This window comes from Pteropus vampyrus, unplaced genomic scaffold (genome assembly GCF_000151845.1).
Source record: "Pteropus vampyrus isolate Shadow unplaced genomic scaffold, Pvam_2.0 Scaffold2, whole genome shotgun sequence".
Lineage (NCBI taxonomy): Eukaryota > Metazoa > Chordata > Mammalia > Chiroptera > Pteropodidae > Pteropus > Pteropus vampyrus.
This window is the reverse complement of record NW_011888783.1, coordinates 13156369-13177244: the sequence shown is the minus strand read 5'-3', so window position 1 is coordinate 13177244 and position 20876 is coordinate 13156369. Positions and strand designations below refer to the sequence as shown.

Genomic DNA, 20876 nt, shown 5'->3' with positions numbered 1-20876 from the left:
ATGGGCATGAGACAGCGGTTATTTTTTTTTATTCTTTTAAAGGTCACGAAGAATAAATGATTACAATAACATTTCACCAACTGACTCTAGGTTTTTACCAGTAAATCCTGATATTGATTCTAAAAGCTGCAAATATTTTATTCACATATTTCTGATCAGACCATAAATCCTTAAAATCCAAATCTTTTCTGAATGAAAGATCTATGAAAATAGATGATGGATTTCACGGGCTGTCAAAGCGAAAAATGTTACATTTCCTTCTTTGTCATGGAACATGATATAAAACACCTGAAGGCAGATTATTTATATTGATAAAATTATTCTTTGGCATTGGAAGCTGTTTTCTTGGGAATAAAAATAAAATATCGAAATAGCTTTTTGTCAGAACTAGAGCTTTTCTGCTTTTGAATTAGGTGGTGAAAAGTAATGTGGATAAATGCCAAAAGCTATTTTCTTTGAGTCAAATATAGAGTATGCTATTGCAAGTATCGGCTGGAGTGGACTACTTTCCCATCAGACACAATATATTTTAGCAACCATCTACCATTATCTTCTAGGAGTTTATCTTCTAACAGTCTTTTTCTTTTTTTTTTTTTTGTTATTTTTCTTTTTTTTACACTTTCTTCTTAGATGTCACCAAACATTAGATTCGTATTTCAGTCAGATTAAGTATATCAAAAATTATTCTCTTTCTGGGTAGTGATTGTGAGATTAAGAAGTTAGTTAACCTTGTTATTTTCTATGGCTACAGACAGTGGTCCTCACTCCATCCAATTTTCTTATCAATAATGTGTCATGAAGGGGCTCATTAAAGGCATGTGGCCAGATAAAGCAAATCCAGTGTCATAGCTCCCCAAACAACTGGGAGTTAATTTTCAGATAGGTCTGGAAAGTCATCTCGTCATAATAAAGACATCAAAGGATGTTCACAAGACAAAACAGAAGCTAGCCTATGTGTGTGTATCGACATAAATCTATACATGTCCACTAATCTGCTATTTTAAGCACCATAAATCATTTTACAAATAAGGGCCATAATTACATGATGTCAATATTCTTTAAAAATTGAAAAATGCTGTAAAAATATTTATATTTAGAGGTTCAAGTCTCAATAGGCTGAAATAGTCCATATATAAAGTTATAAACATGTATTGTTCTCTCTTCTATATTTATTGTCATTTTTCTTAACTAACGGAACAAGGTATATCATACACTTAAGAGCAGGGCTTACTGCAAAGAGCATTTACAGACAGTAGCTCCAATCCCAGCTTCGATATTGATTTGAGAGTTATTTTACATCTCTGAGCTGCGCTCCCTATTAGGTCAAGAAGGCCCAAATCATTAATCTCAGAGAGCTGTTTTGATGATTAAATTAAGATAACACATGTGCCTGGCACATAATAGGTGCTCAACAAATGACAGCAATAATAATAATTGTGATTACTATTATTTTCATTACACCTAACTTGAATAACTTCTGAGGCCCTGGCTCTTTGGCATGGAGTGTGGTCACTATTTCACGGTGACTTAGAAATCGCTTTTTGTTATACATTACCAACTATGAATGGAAAAATGATGAGATTGTGAGAAAAAGGAATAGGTTAAATATTCAGAGACTGTCCTGGGCAGAAGGGAAGATGCAGTCTCAGAGATCTCCCTGTGCAGATCCTGAAAACTGGAGTTTAGATTTCATTTACAACAGTACATAATCTCAGTCGCACATAAGAAACCTGGCCACCTCTGCCCAGTAAAATACAAATCACTGACTACTCATTTTTATTTTAGGCCGTTAGATAGTTAGTACGTCGTTAATTCCTGCACATACTCAAGCTCAATATCATTGTCAGTTCCGTTTTATTTCCACCTTCCTTCCAAGATCCCTCGTCGGAGGTAAAGACCTGCTCTCTGAGTGTCCCTGGGTATTCTACGGCAATATGAATCTTTAGGAGTGCTCCTTTTTGAGACAATTTACAACTCAAAACAGCAACACATTTGCTTTTCGGGGTAGAAATACTGACAATAAAAATGGAACAGCTTTGAAATATACATTACTATAATTAAAGTGACTTGCTTTTTGGAAATTTCCTGAGACAAATCTTTATTGCAACTATTATTTAAGGATGAGCACAATAATTAAGTAATAATTGGTACTCTCAGAAGAGTACCAATGCCAGGATCTGGATGTCCTACAGCATTTCAGAGCACAGGACAGGGCCATCATGGATGCTTTACTTACTCTTCTCAGGACAAGGTGTGGGCCCAGGCCAGCGTCTGCTCAGACTGGTGTTCCCTGGCACTCTGTTATAGAAGCCATGTGGCAGATGGGCTTTGAAAAAGATGTAGATAAAATGGCTAGGTAAAGTTGAGATTCTATATTATGAGGTACAATGCCTGCTCATGAGGATATAAAGTCTCAGAAATGGTGCAGTACAGTCACCTATTTAACTTTATTTAATCGAATATTTGCTGAAACATCTTTTGTGGGTGTATGGCACATCTATTACTATTCTATGGAATGGTGTTCTATGAGACCAGCTTGGGAAGGATCAGCTAGACCTGTGCTTTTCATTGCTAGCTCCATAACAATCTCCTGGATGCTTCAAAAACTTTCTAATGCCAGCCTTCTGCCTCACTTCTTTTTAATTGGTATGGGGTGATGTCCAGATATTAGTATTGTTTTTAAAGTCTCCCTTTCCTGGGTGAGTCTAATGTCCAGACAGGGCTGAGAACCTCTGACTTAGGCCTAATGACACTTAAGCCTCCCAGTTATCCCTTTTCTAGTGCACAGAGCCATAGTGAGGGAGAGAAAAAATTCTCCAAAGTTCTGATATGTCGGAGAAAGTTTTCTCTGAGGTCAGATCTGGATCATCGCTTGATCTTGAAGTTTAGCTGATGTTGATGTGCTGGTTTCATAGGCCCACTCCCTATCACACTGCCTCTCCTTGGTGGTCGCCATTTTCAGTGGGAATGGATAGGCTGCCTGCTTCACCCAGAACCTTTCTCGAAAACCCATACCTCCTAATACCATGATCTTACGTAGGGGAGAATTGTTCTTTCTCAAAAAATAGTGAGAACCTCTGCTGTAAGTAAACCTTCCAAGACTTTCTCTGTCTCCCACTTGAGCTAGTAGATGATAGGAGCCCCTGAAATGATCATCATTAGTGTGGTTTACCTAGGAAATAAAAGCCAGGCCAATAGCCTGGTAGCTGGAGCCTTGAAAGCCTTATCCCACATAAATTTCTAGCTCAAATTTGCACCCATTTCTGAGCTTTTCTAGAGTTTTACTGGGATAAAAAATGCATTTCTTTTCCTCCTTAAATAGGGAACCAGCGTTTACTGATCAAACAAGACCAGAGAGAAAAACTGTATAATTTTATGGACTCCTTCTATAATCTGCTAAACAAACGAGATTCTTCATCTTTTTTATTTAAGGGTATAGAAGAAAGAGAGAAGGTGTTTAATATTTATTGAGCATCTGCAATATGCAAGGATAAACACAGTTCTTTCCACATGATCATCTCATTTAATCTTTACACATCCCTTTGGGGTGGTTCCTATTATCCCACTTCCCCAAAGGGAAGTTCAAAGGGGATAAAGCCCTGCCCATGATCCCATTGGAAGTGTGAAGTAGAGCTGGGACTTGAACCCAGGTCTAGTGATGGTGACAGCAACACCGAATCCGGGCAAATCGTTTCCTGGCCTCTGCAGAGCCACCACGAGAAACAAGCTGGGACTCCAGTCTGAGTCTGATGAGCTGTTTAGAGCTCAGAAGGAGCCAGGTTTTTCATCCTTCCTGCATCTTGACTCTCAGTTTATTTTGCATCATCTTCAAAATGGTATCTGAATCTCATTAGCATTTTCTCCCCAGTGTTCTACTCTGTGCTTTGAATCAGAAGGAATGTTAATGCTGTGAGAAAGGCAGCAAGTCCTGCTACACAGGTTCATATTTCAAAAATGCACAGGTGTACAGGCAGATTCGCATAACGGCAGCAACGCGAAACGAGCTTTGGGTTAGACCTGGGTTCAAAGCTCAGGCTTGTGACCTATTAACTCTGACTTCAAGTGAGAGTACTCTTTATCTCTTAGCCTTCAGTTTCCTCATCCATAAAATGAGGTAATAATAATATCTACTTCATAGACTTGTGACTGAACAAAATTACAAGTCAGGTCTCCTGAGTTTAGTTTTAATTGAACGCATATAACCAAACATAAGATAGAAATGTATAATAAGATAGAAATGTTTCACAACTTTCTAAGGCTTGTCATTTGTGAAACTCAGACTCATTCACAAGTTTTGTATCATTTATTGATTCATCAATTTGGTCGTCAATCTATTGCTTTTGTCGCTCAAGAAATATTTATTGAGTACCTGCCATATGTCAGGCATCGTGTTAGGCACTAGAGATACAGCAAGTTTCAAGTAAGTTAGAGCCTAGTTAAGGCAAATTTAACTGTATCATTTTTGTACCCATTAGAGACACATAGAAATGATATTCACATGCTAATTTACAAATGTAATGGATCTATAGATCATATGTTGCCCTTCGTTAATTACGATTACTAATAATTATGGTTAATTTGCAATCTGACTCACTCTCTGGAAAAGCAGACAACCCCCATTCCGCTGCTCTAAGCCGGCAAAGAGAAGCTGCCTTTGTGAGTCACAGCGAAGCTGATACTCATTGAGCTCTTAGAAACAAACTGCCTACTCTGCGTTGGACTAAAGTCCTTAACCAATGACAACATGTATGTTTCCCTGTCAATGAAGCCTTAGAGTTTCACTGATTTTCGTTATTGAGAGTGTATATTCTTCCATCACACAGCCTGAAGTGACGAGAGGCCCAGTCCTTAGCAAGGACTGGGTGTTATCAGGTTAAACATTTATTTTTTTCTCCTTGCCTGGTTTACAGCACATTCTTTCAGAACATTCTCTAATTGCTTTAATTTCACATATGCACACAGTCAATATTAATTTTCTGTCCTACAGTAACAGAAAAGGAGTACAAACAGAAAGAGGAAAACTTGTTTTTCTGCATAGATTGCACGGGACCCCCTGAAAGAGAAATTAGAGGAGATGTGTGGGAACGGGGACATGAAAGCCTGTTATTCAAGGCCCTTGACTTGCTCTTTGGTTCTTTGTTTTTTTGTTTGTTTGTTTGTTTGTTTTTTCTGGGGTGGTGGAGAGGAAATCAGTCTGAAGAGTTAGGTAGAACTTTTTAAGGGCAAGAGAATTCACGAGATCAGATATTGATAAAGTAACTTATGGTATTTACTTTGCATTTAGAATACACAGTATACATAGCATCTCATCTCTAGCAGAGGGAGGCTTAAGTGTTCCACACCAAAAGCCCTAATTTATTTCTCACCGTGGCTCCACATTGAGCAGCATTTCCTTTGATCAGGAGGTAAGATTTGGGGGCCAAGACTGATCATTTATGTGTCCAATGACACTGCAGATAAAAACTACTTGCACTGTTACAGTACTCTTCCTTAATATTTGATTCTTACCTGGGGGGATGAAAACGTTGCGTTTTATGTAATACGTGTAAAATATGACATTTGCCACTGACAGGGCCCTATGTTCAAACATCTGGCCTCCCCACTTTCCAATGCCTCATCTCGATCTTCACAGCTGAAGTCTGTCCTCTTTCCTAGTTGACAGCGAGAGAGCCAATGAAATACTTTTCCCTGTTGCTGGGTGATTGAATATTTTGAAAACATGTCCCATAAATGCAGCAGCTTAAAAGTTTGCCATTGGCTGGCTGAGTGCTCTGTGCAATGCCGACTCATTAGGCTGGCAGAAGAGTGACAGGTGGGAATAGCTATGCAAATATACTACTGGCCTGATGTTCCACGGAGAAGAAAACTATTTCAAGGCTGAGTGACAACTATAACATAACCTGTTAGAAGAAAAATAAATCTCCGTGAGTCTACATTGAGGCATCTGAAGAACAGTTATGTGAATACTGCAGAAAAAAAAAGAAAGCAACTCAGGGTTGTCTTATCCTCAAACACCCTGCTTTTCATGGTCCGATTAGCGGTTTTATCTGTCCTAGAAATATGTGTATTTCTACATACCTTTTGTAGTTTTGTGTTGATACATTTTTAAAGTCCAAACTTGTTTACTCAGGGAAAAAATTTTAAACTATGTCAAGGAGGCCTTCTAATTTTCGTCTCCTTGTCTCCAGAGTCCCCTCCTTCACCTTTCCCCCTTGACCTTCATGTCCAAAAATCTAGAAGCCACAGGATATGATCAATGTTGGGGCCAGCACTGGCTGCACTTTTATCTCACTCTGTCCACTTAAAATATTTGCATCTTGGTGGGAGGGTAAGCAAAGTCTTGTCTAAACAGCTTTGGGATTCTCTGTGCAGCCAGAGAGAGCTGTTTGTATACAAGTAACTGCTTTTGCTGACACTGGGTTAACTGTTCATACACAAATCTGCCAAAGAGCCTCTAGGAAAGAATGTCCTTCTACTAACTGAATTCTAATGAGGCCAGGAAGTAGATTAGGAATTGAGCTATTTTACTGTGAGTTTCAAACATCAGATATAGGGTTGTTTGCCCTATTTGATCTGCATAATTCTCCAGAAGGTCCTAATTAGTTCATGAAGAAGTGACTACTGCAGAAGGAATCTGTGGTTTCTTGGTTGATCCAGTTGAAGGGGGCTTTTCTAATTATACATGAGAGCCTCCAGTGTTCAAACACAATGGAAAGATGCTGCTATGATATGACCAGATGAGACAGCTGGTAAGGAGCAGTTCCTGAGCCAATTTAATTGGCACATCCCTTGAAATTATATTTATTTGCTTTATAAAATTTAGGTGAGTTTGAGAGCCAAATTAAAGCGGCCATCAGTGAGATTAGGTGTGGAAATAGAAATGCTTTAAGGACATAATAGAACATTCTTTTCCATAATGCAATTTAATCAAGTCACTTGGGAAACCACTTCAGCAGATAGATCACCGGTGGGTATCACCCAGTGTCTATTATTATGAATTTTGAAAGGGCTGTTATGAACATCTCATCTGTGCCACAGGAAAAGTGTGTTTTCCAAAAGAGAGGTCGTGGGCAGGTTAGGGACCGAAAGTTACTATCTGAAAGTTATATGTATGTACATCTCACCTATGAAGGACAGCTATGATATTATCTGACTAGTAGGGATATTGGTCCTCCACTCCAACTATGTGTTTCTCCATGGGAGCTGACATATTCTTCTATGATCGCACCCCTGTCATTGTTGACTGGTCCAGAAATGGGCACTTGACCCAAACTGGACCAATCAGAAAACTTCCTTGAGATTCTCTGAACTGGAATTTGAGAATAGTTCTTTCTAGAGGAGGTTGCTGAAAGATAAGAAACTTAGGCCCTGATAGAGGTCATGTTTACTCCATTGTAAAAAAAAAAGCCAGGCTGCCCTGAGCACATCTGGGAGCTCAATGCTGCAATGATATGGTTCTGCACGACTGGCTTAAGGGACTACTTGGGTGCCTGCTGCAGCCAGCTCTGGGAGTGGTCAGGTGCTTCTGCCTGCAGCTGTTGGCTTTGCAGGACCACATTCCATGCAGCAGGTTTTCCTTTTGTTATTCAGTGACTCCCACTTGTAACCTTTCTTAGGAGGAACCCTGGGCTCATGTACACTACATGGTGGACGAAGATTTTACATCAGGAACCTTGCACTTTACTCGATCCTTCTCACGAGCCGATTATACAGTGGACAAAAGATCTAATGTGGAGAGAGACACTTGATCACAACCCGGTGCAAGCAGGGACATTCCTAATAAGAGAATATCTAGGCCTTTGATTTTTAAGGGAGTTATCAAAATGACCAGTCTTTGCTCTTACACATAACTCCTCAGGGAACCAGAGGAAAGCTGTTTTCAAGGAGATCACTGATGGTTTGAAAGATATTTCAGGCAGAACATTAATTTATTCATGGTTTTGAAGAGAGAGCTATTTTTATCATTTTTCATACTGGAGCAACATAGTCATAGAAAGCCTCTCCTTTCTTTTCTGAATGCTAGGGCTTTCTTGTTGGTGGTGAGGGGAAGGGTACAAAGTATCCTTCCTTAAAAATCCAACTTCAGTGTCTCATGGGGTTGTTTGACAAATTTAAGCCCAATGGTGAGGATGGCCACCTGTTTCTGCAGAAACTAACACAAAGCTTGGTTTTCACAGAGCTCCCCTGTCTCCGGAAAGACCCAAGATAAATAATATATGTTAGGAAAATGAACCTAGTAAAAGGAAGAATGGGATCACTCAGCACAAGAATTGTTTGGGATTTTTCCTTTGGGAGGAAAAATTGCTTTTAGATCCCATGAACCTACCCCTTGAAGTCGATGTTCCGAAATGCTGAAGGCTGAGAAAGCACCTGTTAAACAGTAAGGCTGGATTTAAAAACTATGTCAGCTTAAAAACAAACAAACCAATGAACAAACAAACACACTCTTAGCAGAAATTTGAACTCTATTAAGGAACTAAGCCATGATTACAGAAAGACTCATAATTGGACCACAAGGACAGGACCAAGCGAGGACAAGAAAAACCTAATCAAAAAGAATTCCATGTTATTTTGAAAGGGAATATTACAAGTTCAGCATGTCTACCCGTATCACAATTTCTTAATTTGTACACTCTAATTAATTGGGCATTTATTTGTACTTCATTTTCATTATCTATAAAATAAGGAAAAAAAATGATAGTAGGGTTTTTGTGAGGATTCAATGAATTAACACAGGTAAAGCACTGAAAACAGACCTAGCGCATGGTAAAATGTTCACTAAGTGTTTCTTTTCCAGGTGGCCATCACACTGAGTGGACTGAGCATAGATGCTGGGTGGGAGAGTCAAAGGAGAGGACCTCAGCAGCAACAAGTGAGGCCTCCACATTGGCAGTGTGCTGTCTTCCTCAGCTGCCTAATCCATAAATGGGATATAGCCACTGATTCTCCTTTAAAGGCTTCCGTTAACATTCAATGACATAAAAGCTATGAAAGCACTTTGAATTAGCAAGAATGCTATAGCTATTACAGCTATTACTTTCAGTGAATAGCAATATTTAAAACATATAATGATTGGTATCATGTTATCCCCCAGTAAGCCCAGAAACTGTATTTTAAAGTTCATCCACCTGTAGATGATTAATAGGAGAATATATTTAAGCCTTTTACTCCTGGATACGTTAAAAAAAAGAGCTTGCACTTCTGTAAATTCTCGCCAACCTTTCTCACACTTTCTTTTTTCATGGGTGTATGGATTTGATTACAAATGAGTCTAAAGAAGTATTAGTAGGCACTGCTCTGGGCCACCTCCTAGGGCCAACTATGAGGCCAGAGGCATGGCCCCCAACCTGGTAGCATGAGGTAAAATCTACTCTGAGTTTGCATCCCTTCTACAATGTGGTCTTGGTTAAAAGATTCTAGAGTTTTCTGTTACAGAGTGACTATAACAGATTTTCAATTTTTATTAAAATTCTTACGTGTTTACACGCTAATTCTTTTTAGTTCCAACCAAATGTTTGAGGCCCTGGAAGGAAACATTAGCCTGTATTACAAGGCAGTCTTAGAATTTTCTCTGTGGCAATTCATGTTCATAATACTGAGTTTAATTTCTTAGTTTTATGTATATGAGTGTCAAATCCAAAGATAGCAAAATCCTGCACAGATGTTGTATCATTGACAATGGATGTTCTGATGCCTGGTTAAGGTGGTGTCTTTGTAAGCTCCATGAATTGCTTCTAGGGAAACAGAAAGCACCTGAAACAGTTACTATTCCACCAAGACCCAGCTTTCCTAAGAAAAGGAAGAGGCTTAATAGTACCACCAGCTCTGATAATGAAAGCAATGAGTCTGAAGGGACAGAGCACAGCCACACAGATGGCTGGGTTTAAGTCTTGTTACACGCATGCCTCAGTATACATAGTAATAGAAATAATTAACGGAGCATCTGCCCTGCTAACCTCGGGATACTTAGCACACTACCTCATCAACAATTCCCTCCAAGGTGCCTCTCCTGCCACCCACTGGCTGGCTCATTGGGATACAGCAAGCAAGAGGGCTTCATCCGGGCTTTGTTGATAAGGCTGATCCAGAGAGGAGATTTCTCCAGCCCTTCTGCCTCGTGCCTGGGCAAATGAATAACCTGCTTGTGCCACTAATACATTCCAGGTCATGCACACACACAAACATTATTATATCTTGGAAATTACTTTTAAATTACTGCCTTTCAGGTTTTAACCATTTTTCTAGAAACGGGGCTCAGTAAATCCTTACATGGAGCAAGGATGGCACCCAGTGGCCAAAGTGTTTCATCTCAGATCTTGTTTTCTCACAGATTTTCCATTGCTTGTCTCTTTGGAGACAATGAATTACTATAAGATCTTTTTCTAAAGCCAGAGTTGAAACTCCAAATCACTTGAATATCCCTTTAAGCTAAAGTACAGACAGACAGACAGACAGACAGACAGACAGACAGACACACACACACACACACACACACACACACACACACACACACCCCGAGGCATTATACAATTAATTCAGAATAATTTTAAAAATCCTTAAAAATTTACCTTAAGAGTCTTATGTTGAAGGCATTGTATTTCACATATGCAGATTATTGTCCACGATGTCCCTGATATAGGCATCACCATCAGAAATACTATATGAATATAAACCCAGTCTCACATTCTTTATATCTTCCCCCAAATAGTCTCTTGTTTATGAGTTCTAATGTCTTAAACATAAGACTTTATCTGCTGACAAGTGCTTTATCATTAAACTGATGTTCGTAATCTCATATCCTTGTTATCTTTCTTACTAGATATTTGGCAGGCCTGGAGAGCACAGGATAATAAAGTGGGACTGCTCTTCTTCCTTTGAGCTTTCCAGATGTCGAGAGAGTTCTAAACAGCTAGATAGCCAATCAGACTGTAAGGAAGACAAGCAAGATGTCACAATAATGGATCATACCCTCTCTAGGTAAGAATGATGCAATATCTTCATAACATTTGCTATTTCCAGTTTCCTTAGTTTTCTAAGCAGTCTGAAAACCCCAGGGCAAGAAGTCACATAGATGGCACAATCACAATACAAAAAGAGTTTCTAATAAAATAGCATTACACATTGATTGCCCAAAGAGTATCATGAAAAGTCTATTTTAAAATGTCTGTTAAGTTCAGCCAAAAATTCTTTTTCTCAGACATCATCATCACTCATACTTATTTGGCCCCCAAACTGTCAAAATGCCACAAAGTTTCCAAGAATAATAGGTCAAAAGAAATGACTTCAGGATAAAATTCCATGATATTGTTACATTTTCCTATTCAGCCACTTGAAGAGAAGCATGTCTTCAAGGTCAAAACGAAACATGAGAGAGGAAAAATCAAGCCAAATATGTGCATTTTTCTTGCTGGTTCTTTGGTTCTTGGTTGTCTCATATGTCAACAGAGCTATAACAACCTGATATTTATCAAAAGGTTGCGATGCTCAAGTGGGATAATGGGTATGAAAAGGTTTTTATATACTGCCATATTATTTAAGACATTATTATTATTTAAACATTTATAGGTAGCATTAGTGTATAGTTTTTTATACTGTGATTAAGACTCTTGTCTTATCTAAAATAATCACTTATTTTCCTCACAAATATTATGATATTATATTATGCTTCAAATATAATATAGCCATGGTGGGCTTTGTAAATCACTTATAATATGTAATTAAATCAAGCGGAGTCAATTCTTCTACCAAATACCCAAGTTTTTAAACAGAGCTTAAATTTAAAGCTTTGGGCATTTAAATTATAAGGACCCCATGATGTTTTGTTAACTTTATATTGCTTTGTGTTTTATTTTCCCTTTCCTTCTTAGTGACAAATTGTATAGGCTTATAAATCATAGCATTTTATAGCTGGAAATGGCTGTTTTATAGATGAGGAAACCCGGGGCCTAGCAATTTTAAATGAACCAAGAGGTCTGGTGGCTGCTTTGTCTATTTACATGTCTGCTCTCTCCTGTCTGATTGTGTTCGTGGTCTTAACAAAGACTGCTTAAAGAGGGCAGCCCTGGCTACTGGGACTGCAGAAAACCCTTAGATCAGACATCCTCTTCTATCTTCATATTTCATACAGTGCCTTGGGACGAACAGAATTATGATTCATGTACATTTTTCAGATTTTTGGGTGGATCCATTTTCATTGGAGAGAAAACATGCAGAACTACCAAAGCAGTGCATAATTTCAAAAATAGGTAGAAGAGCAGACTATAGGAGCACACAAATAAAAAGAATTAGAAAGGTATCCTGAGATTCAAGAGAACAATAGAGTCTTAAAAAGTTTCATTAGCAGGGTGAAGGCAGCAGGATACATGAGTAAACAGTCTTATTGAATATTAAAGAAGTTGCTGACTCAACTAGAAATTAATGGCAAGGGGCCTTTGCTCACAGCAGGGAAGGGTAGATATTGTCATAGTGACCACTCTAGAGAGAATATCCTCAATGCAGAAAATGAGTCCTTTTATTTTGAAATAGTTTAGGCTTCAATGGAAACCCAGCAAACTCACAACCAAGAACTTTAAGCAAGGGGATGAAACAGAATTTGCAGACACTCTCATTGTCATAGATTCCTGCTTCAAAATTCTACTCACATGTTATAACTTCCTCTGCCATTAAAACTGTAAACAGTTCAATGAATTTGGTTGCTCGGTAGAAATTTCTCCTGCACCCAGGTATAAAGCACGGCTTTAGGTGATATAAAGGTTACAAAAATCAATATGATGAGGATTCTCCCCTAAAAATGCTCCTGGTTTAACCAGGTGATTAGACAGGTACACAAAGATTTATATCACAAGGTAGAAACTGATGCGTACAATAAAAAAGAATGGCAAGTGAGCAGATCACTTTTGCCTGAAGGACAGTTAGAAGAACTTCATGGAGAGGGGGAGCAATTGAGCAGGACCAGATGGATCGTTAGGACTTTAGATATGCAGAGATAGAAATAGGGATGAGACCAACGGTAGAGAAGGGAAGAGAATGGACAGAAAATATCAAATAGAACTCTTGTGAAGGGTGGGTAAGTGGGAGCATGGGAAACAGGACGAAAACGTGAACTGGAAGTTAGAGTTCAGGGCACTTTTAATGTCCAATCGAAAAATCTGAAGTGATGAAATCTGGGGGCTTATAGAAGACACTAAGCTTTATGAGGAGGAAACTGGCACCAGCAGAAGAGTACTATTAATCTGACAGCTATGCGCCGAATGAACTGGGGAGCAGGTCAAGAGAAGGAGACAGGGCGAACAGCTAGGCAGGCACCGCGTAAGAGGGAATGAGGACCTGAACTAGTGGTGACTGTGGGATGATGGGAGCATGAGCGATGTTCTGAAGTCAGAACAGAGGGGACAGCATGTGAAAATAGAAGGTGTGAGGACTCCAAGAAGACTGTACAGTTTTATACAGTGCGCATCTGGAGAGGAGGGTGAGCAAAATATAACAGGAGTTTGTAGCTTCTATGTGTACTAAAGGAAGAGCAGAGAGAAAACTGACGATTATGATTGCTAAAACAAGTCCATATCATTGAGGTGGGGGGCTATCAGTTCTTTATATTTCAGATCCATACCTGTTGTTATAGATGGCTTTAACTAGAGGAAAACGAGAAAGAAGGGAGAGTGAGTGATACAGCCTCAGATGCCCTAGTGTTCTAGATGGTTCTGACCCCTTTGGCCATTACAGTTCCTTTCACCATTCAGGGGTCAGGGCTCTAACTGGGCCATACTATATTGCCTTCCATTCCTACGGGGCTCAGCACTCCTCTGGAACCAAAAATGAACTTCCTTTTACCTTCCCTCAGCCTCAGATGCCCTGGGCCATCAAGTGTAGCACTTAAGGAGTGCAGAGAACTCAGCTGTGTTAATGTGTGTAACAAGAAGGCGGGAGAAAGCCTTCTGGGTCCATTATTCCTCCCAGGAAAAGCAGACATCGTCCATAGTGACTTTTTGGAGACAGTGTTTATGTTTTGTTTTCAAATGGAAAAAAGTGACAAATTATGGCTATTTAAATAGATCTGAGAGGAGGTCAGAGTCACCACAGGGTCGGTTTTGGCCAGGTGGGTCCCTAAAGAGCGCTTGACTCATAGCTGCTTAATTCGGCTGTTGGAAAGGCCAGCCTGGCCTTGCAGCCCTGGTCCCCCTCACATCACTGCCCTCCCCACCGCCTCCAACATTTTCAATACTCAAGAGTGACAAAGTACAACTGTCCTTTTTCTGATGTGGCACTTGATTAAGACACAGTTCATAAAGAGAACACCATAGGAACACGCAGACGTTTGCAAACAAAGCACTGCACATATTTATGGGCATGTCCTAGGCAGTAGGCTGCCCGCCTCTGTCTGCTGCCTTAGGAGCAGAAGATGCCCTTTAGGCTGCTGATTCAGCTGTTCCCTCTGCAGCCAATTTCCTGCTGAAGGTTCAATAACTTTCTCTGATAAAAAAAAAAATCTTGGATATTAAACTCGGCATAAATACTATTTAAAGTCAAAACAATCCCCTCAATTCAAGAGGCAGGGACAAGAGAGGAGACAGAATAGGTTAGATCTAAGAAGATATAGCAATTCCGTTTGTATTGTTCCGAGGTCATCTTTTTAACAACCTTAGAAAGAAGCTGAAGTGAACTGGAAAAGCTGTCAGTTGTTGAGATCTTCAAAGATAGTATTTTAGGAAGGCTGTGAGGGCCGAGACTAGAGACACAACAGAAACTCTTCTTCCAGTCCTGGCACTCTGAAGTCTTGAATTACCCCCCACCCCAGCCACCTCCTGACCAAGGAGGTGTCCTTGCAGGAGTGCCTGGCTTTGGCAAAGTTGCTGCTGGAAGGTGCTCTCTACTGACTGGGGTGGGGAACACAAGCTTCCTAAGCCTTTGCCACACAGTGCCTGCCCGACTTTTCCCCTCCTCGGCGGTGGCTACGTCACCTGGGTTTGGGTAAATGACACCGTGTGACCCCCCTCTCTACACAGTGCACTTGTCTTCTGCAAGAAGCCGCTGCCAGGGTTGGGCTTTTCTATGGTTTTGGATAGAGCGGGCAGGGCAGGAGCCAGCAAAGTGCTACCTTTGTGCAATTAGAAAAAGGCGCGCCCTCTGGAGGATCAATAAATAAAAGGCGTTCCGTGCACTTGGCCAGTCAACTGAGGGTCAGCCCTGACACCTGCCTCCTTGTGCAGGGACCCTTATGTAGGCCCTCTGACAGACACGTCTACCAGAGTAACGGCAAGGGCGGTTCTGAGAGCAGAAGCTTCTAGTTATAACATTTGAATAGTTCATGGACCAAACATGTCTCCTTAAACTTAATTACTTAAAAAAAAAATAAGCCTAGTACATCACCTTGCATTGCTCAGCTTGTCCCCTGCCATCCCTTTCACAGAGGAGGCCGTAAGACCCTGTTTTTGATATAGCCATTCTTATTTTGGTGTGGAAAGGCCACAAGGAGTACCTATTCCATGGTACTTCACTTACTTTACTAGGATATTAATTTGTGGCGTAGGCATTAACATTGAAAACTTGAAATCTGTAAGAGGTAGTCCAAACCCAAACACTCAACATGAGATATTGGTGTTTAATTACTGCGGCAGTTAAACGGTGCTGTAAATGAGTTCATCTGTGATTGCAGCCATAACCCATGCAGTTTGGAATGGAAAGAAGGGATGATAAAAGGTAGCAATATAACATGAGAATGTCCATGAGTTGATTTTAATTGGTAAACTAGCGTATATAGCAATAACCGTTTGGCTTGTCCACTGCATTGGAATCTTGGAAAAGTGCATAAAATTACAGGAGCACTAAATTGGTGTACTAAACTTATTTTCTTATCACAGCTGGCATCTTTAGGTTATTAAGACTTTAAACCAGTCATCTTCAAAGAGATCTAAATGTCAATATGGTCTTTACAGATTATACCTGTTAGCACAGTACAGAAGAGATATAAACAGGCACTAAAGTCTGCACAAATTTTTTGGGCACACTTTTCTTATTTCAAGTTCAAGGATGATCAGTAAATGTTAATGAAGATAAAAATCATTATTTAGATCCTGGTTTCCTCATTCAATGCACAGGACAATCAACCCATAAAGGACAAATTATTAATAGTATAATCTGAATCAGACTTTAAAAATTAGTGCATTAATTCCAGAAAGTTCTGTGATCTTTTTGTACATAGGTAGCCCCGTTAAAAGTACTGTTTTCCAAGGTACAAATGATACATCGAAACCACAAACAAATAAGCTTATGTCTGACATTCTTGGATAAACAATTGTACGTTGTTCCACCTACTTGTTCTGGCTAGACAATCTATGGACACTTCTAGAAATATTGTCATACTCTAACCACCACTCACTCACCCACCACCACATGCCCCTCGGAGATATTTTCCCCAACAGGAGAAAAATAATTAACGGAACAAAACAAAACACACACACACAAAAAAAACAAAAACAAAAACATGCTACCTCTATACTATGGCATCCTAAAATATAAAAAGAAATCCTCAAACACAAAAGAGTATGAAATAGGAAGACAAGAGATGAGGAAAGGTAAAGTGGTATCAGCCACCTTTAATGATTATTAAAGATTCACGAGCAACCGAAATGTCCTACAATAGATGGTTGGCTAATGAAGCTGTGGTACATATATACAATGGAATATTACTCAGCCATAAGAAGAGATGAAATACTGCCATTTGCAACAACACGGATAGACCTTGAAATAATCATACTAAGTGAAATAAGCCAGACAGAAAAGGTTGAAAATCACATGATATCACTTATATGTGGGATATAAACCTAAAAGCAACAAATAAACAGGACAAACAAACAGAGACTCATGGATGTGGACAGTGGACTAGTGGATACCAGTAGGGAGAGGGGAGGGGGGAAAAAGAAAATGTTAAAAAAAAATAATAAAAAAAAAAATTAAAAAAAAAGATTCACTATAGGTTTATCATGTATAAAACCTATATTCCTTTAGGCCATACCACCAAAGAGGACAAATGATAGTGAATTGAAAGTAATTAATGGTATATATCACATTCTCCGATAGTATGGGGATTTCCATTTCTCCCACTTATTTCTAGGAGTTCTCTTTTCCTTAAAATGTGACTATTTAGCTTGCACTGATTCCTTCAATGTCTGCTGGTCATATTGGTAGGAAGGTGCTTTGCTTCTGGTCCATCATAATGCTTCCTTCCATTGGGCTGCTGCTTTCTGTTGGGTGCTATTGACACTCTGGAACCCTTGTGCATTTAATACCCTGAAACTATATAAAGTCTATGCCTTTTGTGTCCACTTGTGTTCTTCGCTGAGATTGTGAATCCACGAGAGGCTGGGGTAAGGGATAAATCCAAGAGACAAACCTTATGCTAAACCTGGAATCATCTAGACACCAATGCATGTAGCCTCGACTTCCACTAGGAAGGGTTCTTGGCTCAGAAATTCTCTCATGTAAACAGACCACATCTCACTGACCTTTTAGACATGTCTGGATCCTAGATATGGTACAGCTTTGGCTGCAATGGAGTCTGGCCAGTGTATGCATATGTTTGACCTCCAGATCCTATTTTAGCACTAAATGATAAAATCATTTTCTTCCCAAACTCTGGCTTAATCTCTGAATCACTGATCACTAGCTCGGTCTCAGCTGGTCATAATCCAATACACTGACACTCAGCCATCCTTTAACTCATGAAATCTCATGGATAACTCCTATTCTAGGTTCTATCTCTCTTTCTGTCTTGTGTGTGTGTGTGTGTGTGTGTGTGTGTGTGTGTGTGTGTGTAATATAAGTATACATAACATATATATATTCTATTGCAGTTAGCAAAGGTTACAATATATGTGAATGTAAGCATGGTTTGTCTGCATATATTGGTCAAAACAAAGTATTTATTTACTGTTATTTAGCTACAATGTTAGGAAACTGCCATTGCACATACTCTAGCATAAAATTTCAGTAAGTACTTTTCAGTGCAGGATTATTTTAAGCTCACTACATTTTAATGTTATTGCTTCAGTTATAAGACATCAGCTACCAATTATGATCATATTTTATTTACTTAATATATCAAGAAAAAAGCCATTAGGTTAAAATTACCTACTATATCTAATTACATTGTAATAAGATACTCGCTAATATCTTTCAAGATAAAATCTGGAATAAATCAGTTAAGTTAATAACCTTGATAATTTTAAATGAAATAATCTTTTGTTCTCAAATTTAAATACTTCATATTTTTAGTATGTTTGTGAGCTAACAATAGAAGAGCATGGCAAATGCCAAAACAACAGTGTTTTCCTTACTTTAAGCAAAGGCTTAAGCCTGAAAACAGGGCAGCACCCTCAGAGAATAGACAGCTATTGATTTTGGCCTGCTATAGTTCTGGGCATGGCCCATCAAATAGTTTTTGCGGTCAGATTTAGGCCATTGTGAGCTTTGCTATTTTTCTCCCTGCTTGCCCATTCCTTCTTTTAGCAATGAAAATGATTATGATTACAGTAAAAATATATAAAATATAAAACAGTAAAATAGTTATGGAACCCATAAATAGGTTGCTGAACTTTATTAAAACAAAAAAACTTTAAATATTTGTGATGAAAATGTTAATAAAATATATATACAATATAAAAAATATAAATATATGCAGTCATGGTTTTAACATTTTCTTAATGAAAAATTGTTTTGAGTGATAGAACATTGACGCTTTTTGAATTTATTTAGTCATTCATTCATTCACTCATTCATCCATTTAACAAGTTATTTATTGAGTGCTACCATGTCCCAAGAACTGTGAAAGGCAGTAGAAAAGGCTATAGATATAGAGCAGAGAATAAAACATGCAAATAGCGGTGCCCTTATGGCACTCACATTCTAGCCAGTATTTAGGATGCTCATGTTTACAACAAATAGGCCCTGACTCATATGGTTTTGGTTGTTCTGTATCCTTCCTCTGTTGTGAGTTGTCACCTCTTGCTGGTACCACGTTTCTCCTTCTGATCTGGGTCACCGTCGCAGGTCTTTTCCTAAGCATCTCTCTAAGCCAATAGGAAACCATCTCCCTGGATGGAGCCCAAGCAGCTCACCTTATGCCCACTGTATGCTCCCCACCCTTCCGAGCAGTTCCCTCATCCCTACTATGAGTTCGAGGCCTTCCCTTTTTCTCTTTCTTTGTTAGTGTGACTCAACTCCAATGATCTGATTCAATTATCAGGCCCGAGGTGGAGTGCCATTTTTCCTGGGAAGATGAATGTGTATCTATGTGCAAATGAAACTCCTAGAAGAGTAGGCATCATCAAATGTTATTACATGCCAATATTAGGATACAAAATATTATCTTTCTTATGGTTGTGGTAGCTTGCTTGATAATTCTCTGAACATCCACAAAAACTTTAAAAGGCAGACACTGAAACTCAAAAGGGAGAAAAATCAGGTTCTACATACTCCCATGTTTTGACCATGGCCTGTTACAAGGACAGAGAGAAGGACAAGAATTCTGAACTGCCTTTAAGGGAATGGTGGTGGCTAAGGTGAAAAGACATATCTAAGCCTCATTCACAGACTTAGAGGAAGCTGGAGATGGACAGGTGAAGCCTGGTGGTCAAGAACTCCATTTCTGGGGCCAGATTGACTGGCTACACCCCCTATATGGCTATACTCCTTACAATCGTTTGACCTTGGCCTGTCTACTCAACATCTCTGTGCCTCAGTTTACTCACCTGCAAAATAGTACCTACTTCACAGGATTATAACTCCAATGAATACAGGGAAAATGCTTTGTAGTGTGCCTGGTCCATAGTAAACAGTTGGTGAATGTTAGCTATTATTATCCTAATTTCCTCACTTATTTTTACAGATGAAAATATAGGCCCTAAGATTTTAAATGAACAGAGAGTTAGAGGTAAAACCAATTCCAAAACCAAGCATCTTGATTCTTACTATACTATGCAGATTTTTTCTGATATCCTGCTTACTTAATGAATAGAAAGGAATAAATACTGAATCATTTAAATGATCATGAAGGGACTACTCAGTTATAGATGTCTCTTTTTCCTTCAAAACCTGAAATGTCCAAACACACCTTTGCCCAATTCTATTCCCCCAACACTCAATGGGTAGGACTAATTCTACAGAGGCAAGTGACAAAGGGTAAGAAAGCCATGTAATGTTTCACTTTATGCCCTATAGGGTACCGTTTGCTTCCTTACCTTAAACTTGTCAACTTCAGCTTTTGAACATGTCGCATGGTATGATAGCACCTGATTCAGAAGAAAAGGAAAAAAAAAACTTTAATAACTAGATATGACTCTGTTTTCTGAAAGTTTCTTGGCTTAAAAATAAGCATTACTCATATACATCACCTTGACAAACAGTGGATTTTAATGTATGACAAGAAATTTCTCATAACAGATCGTCATCTGTTCAGTTACAGTGGATTCTATTATAATGCTGAATCGAACTACAGCCCACATTAAGGGCTAGGTATTTTATACCAGGATGTTTTTATAGGTAGTAATTTTATCAAAAAGACATGATATGAATACTTATCCTGTGAGATGCTCTGGAACCTAAATAATAAAAAGTGGTGTGTGTGTGTGTGTGTGTGTGTGTGTGTGTGTGTGTGTGTGTGTGTGTGTTTGTGTACGTGTGCATGCACGCATACTGTGGCAGACACTGTAGATTGCTGACTAAACTTCCACCTCTGGTCTATTCTCACTTGCCTGCTTTTTTCATATAAGAAAGATTACATTGTTATGCCCAACCATCTGCAATGTTTTCTGTAAGAGAGTTATATTTCTCTGCCCTATTGACATCGGCCTTAGTGTATGACTTGCTTTAACCAATGGAAT

General features: G+C 39.1%; 1 protein-coding gene across 1 annotated transcript in view; it reads right to left on the bottom strand.

The window, feature by feature from the left end:
* The window catches only part of PDE11A (phosphodiesterase 11A), a 327576-nt gene that overhangs the window by 110531 nt on the left and 196169 nt on the right, over positions 1–20876 (bottom strand). The window contains exon 10 of the mRNA XM_011356861.2: positions 20235–20285. Coding sequence (XP_011355163.1) covers positions 20235–20285 — 51 coding nt within the window. The remainder of the gene's footprint in view (positions 1–20234; positions 20286–20876) is intronic.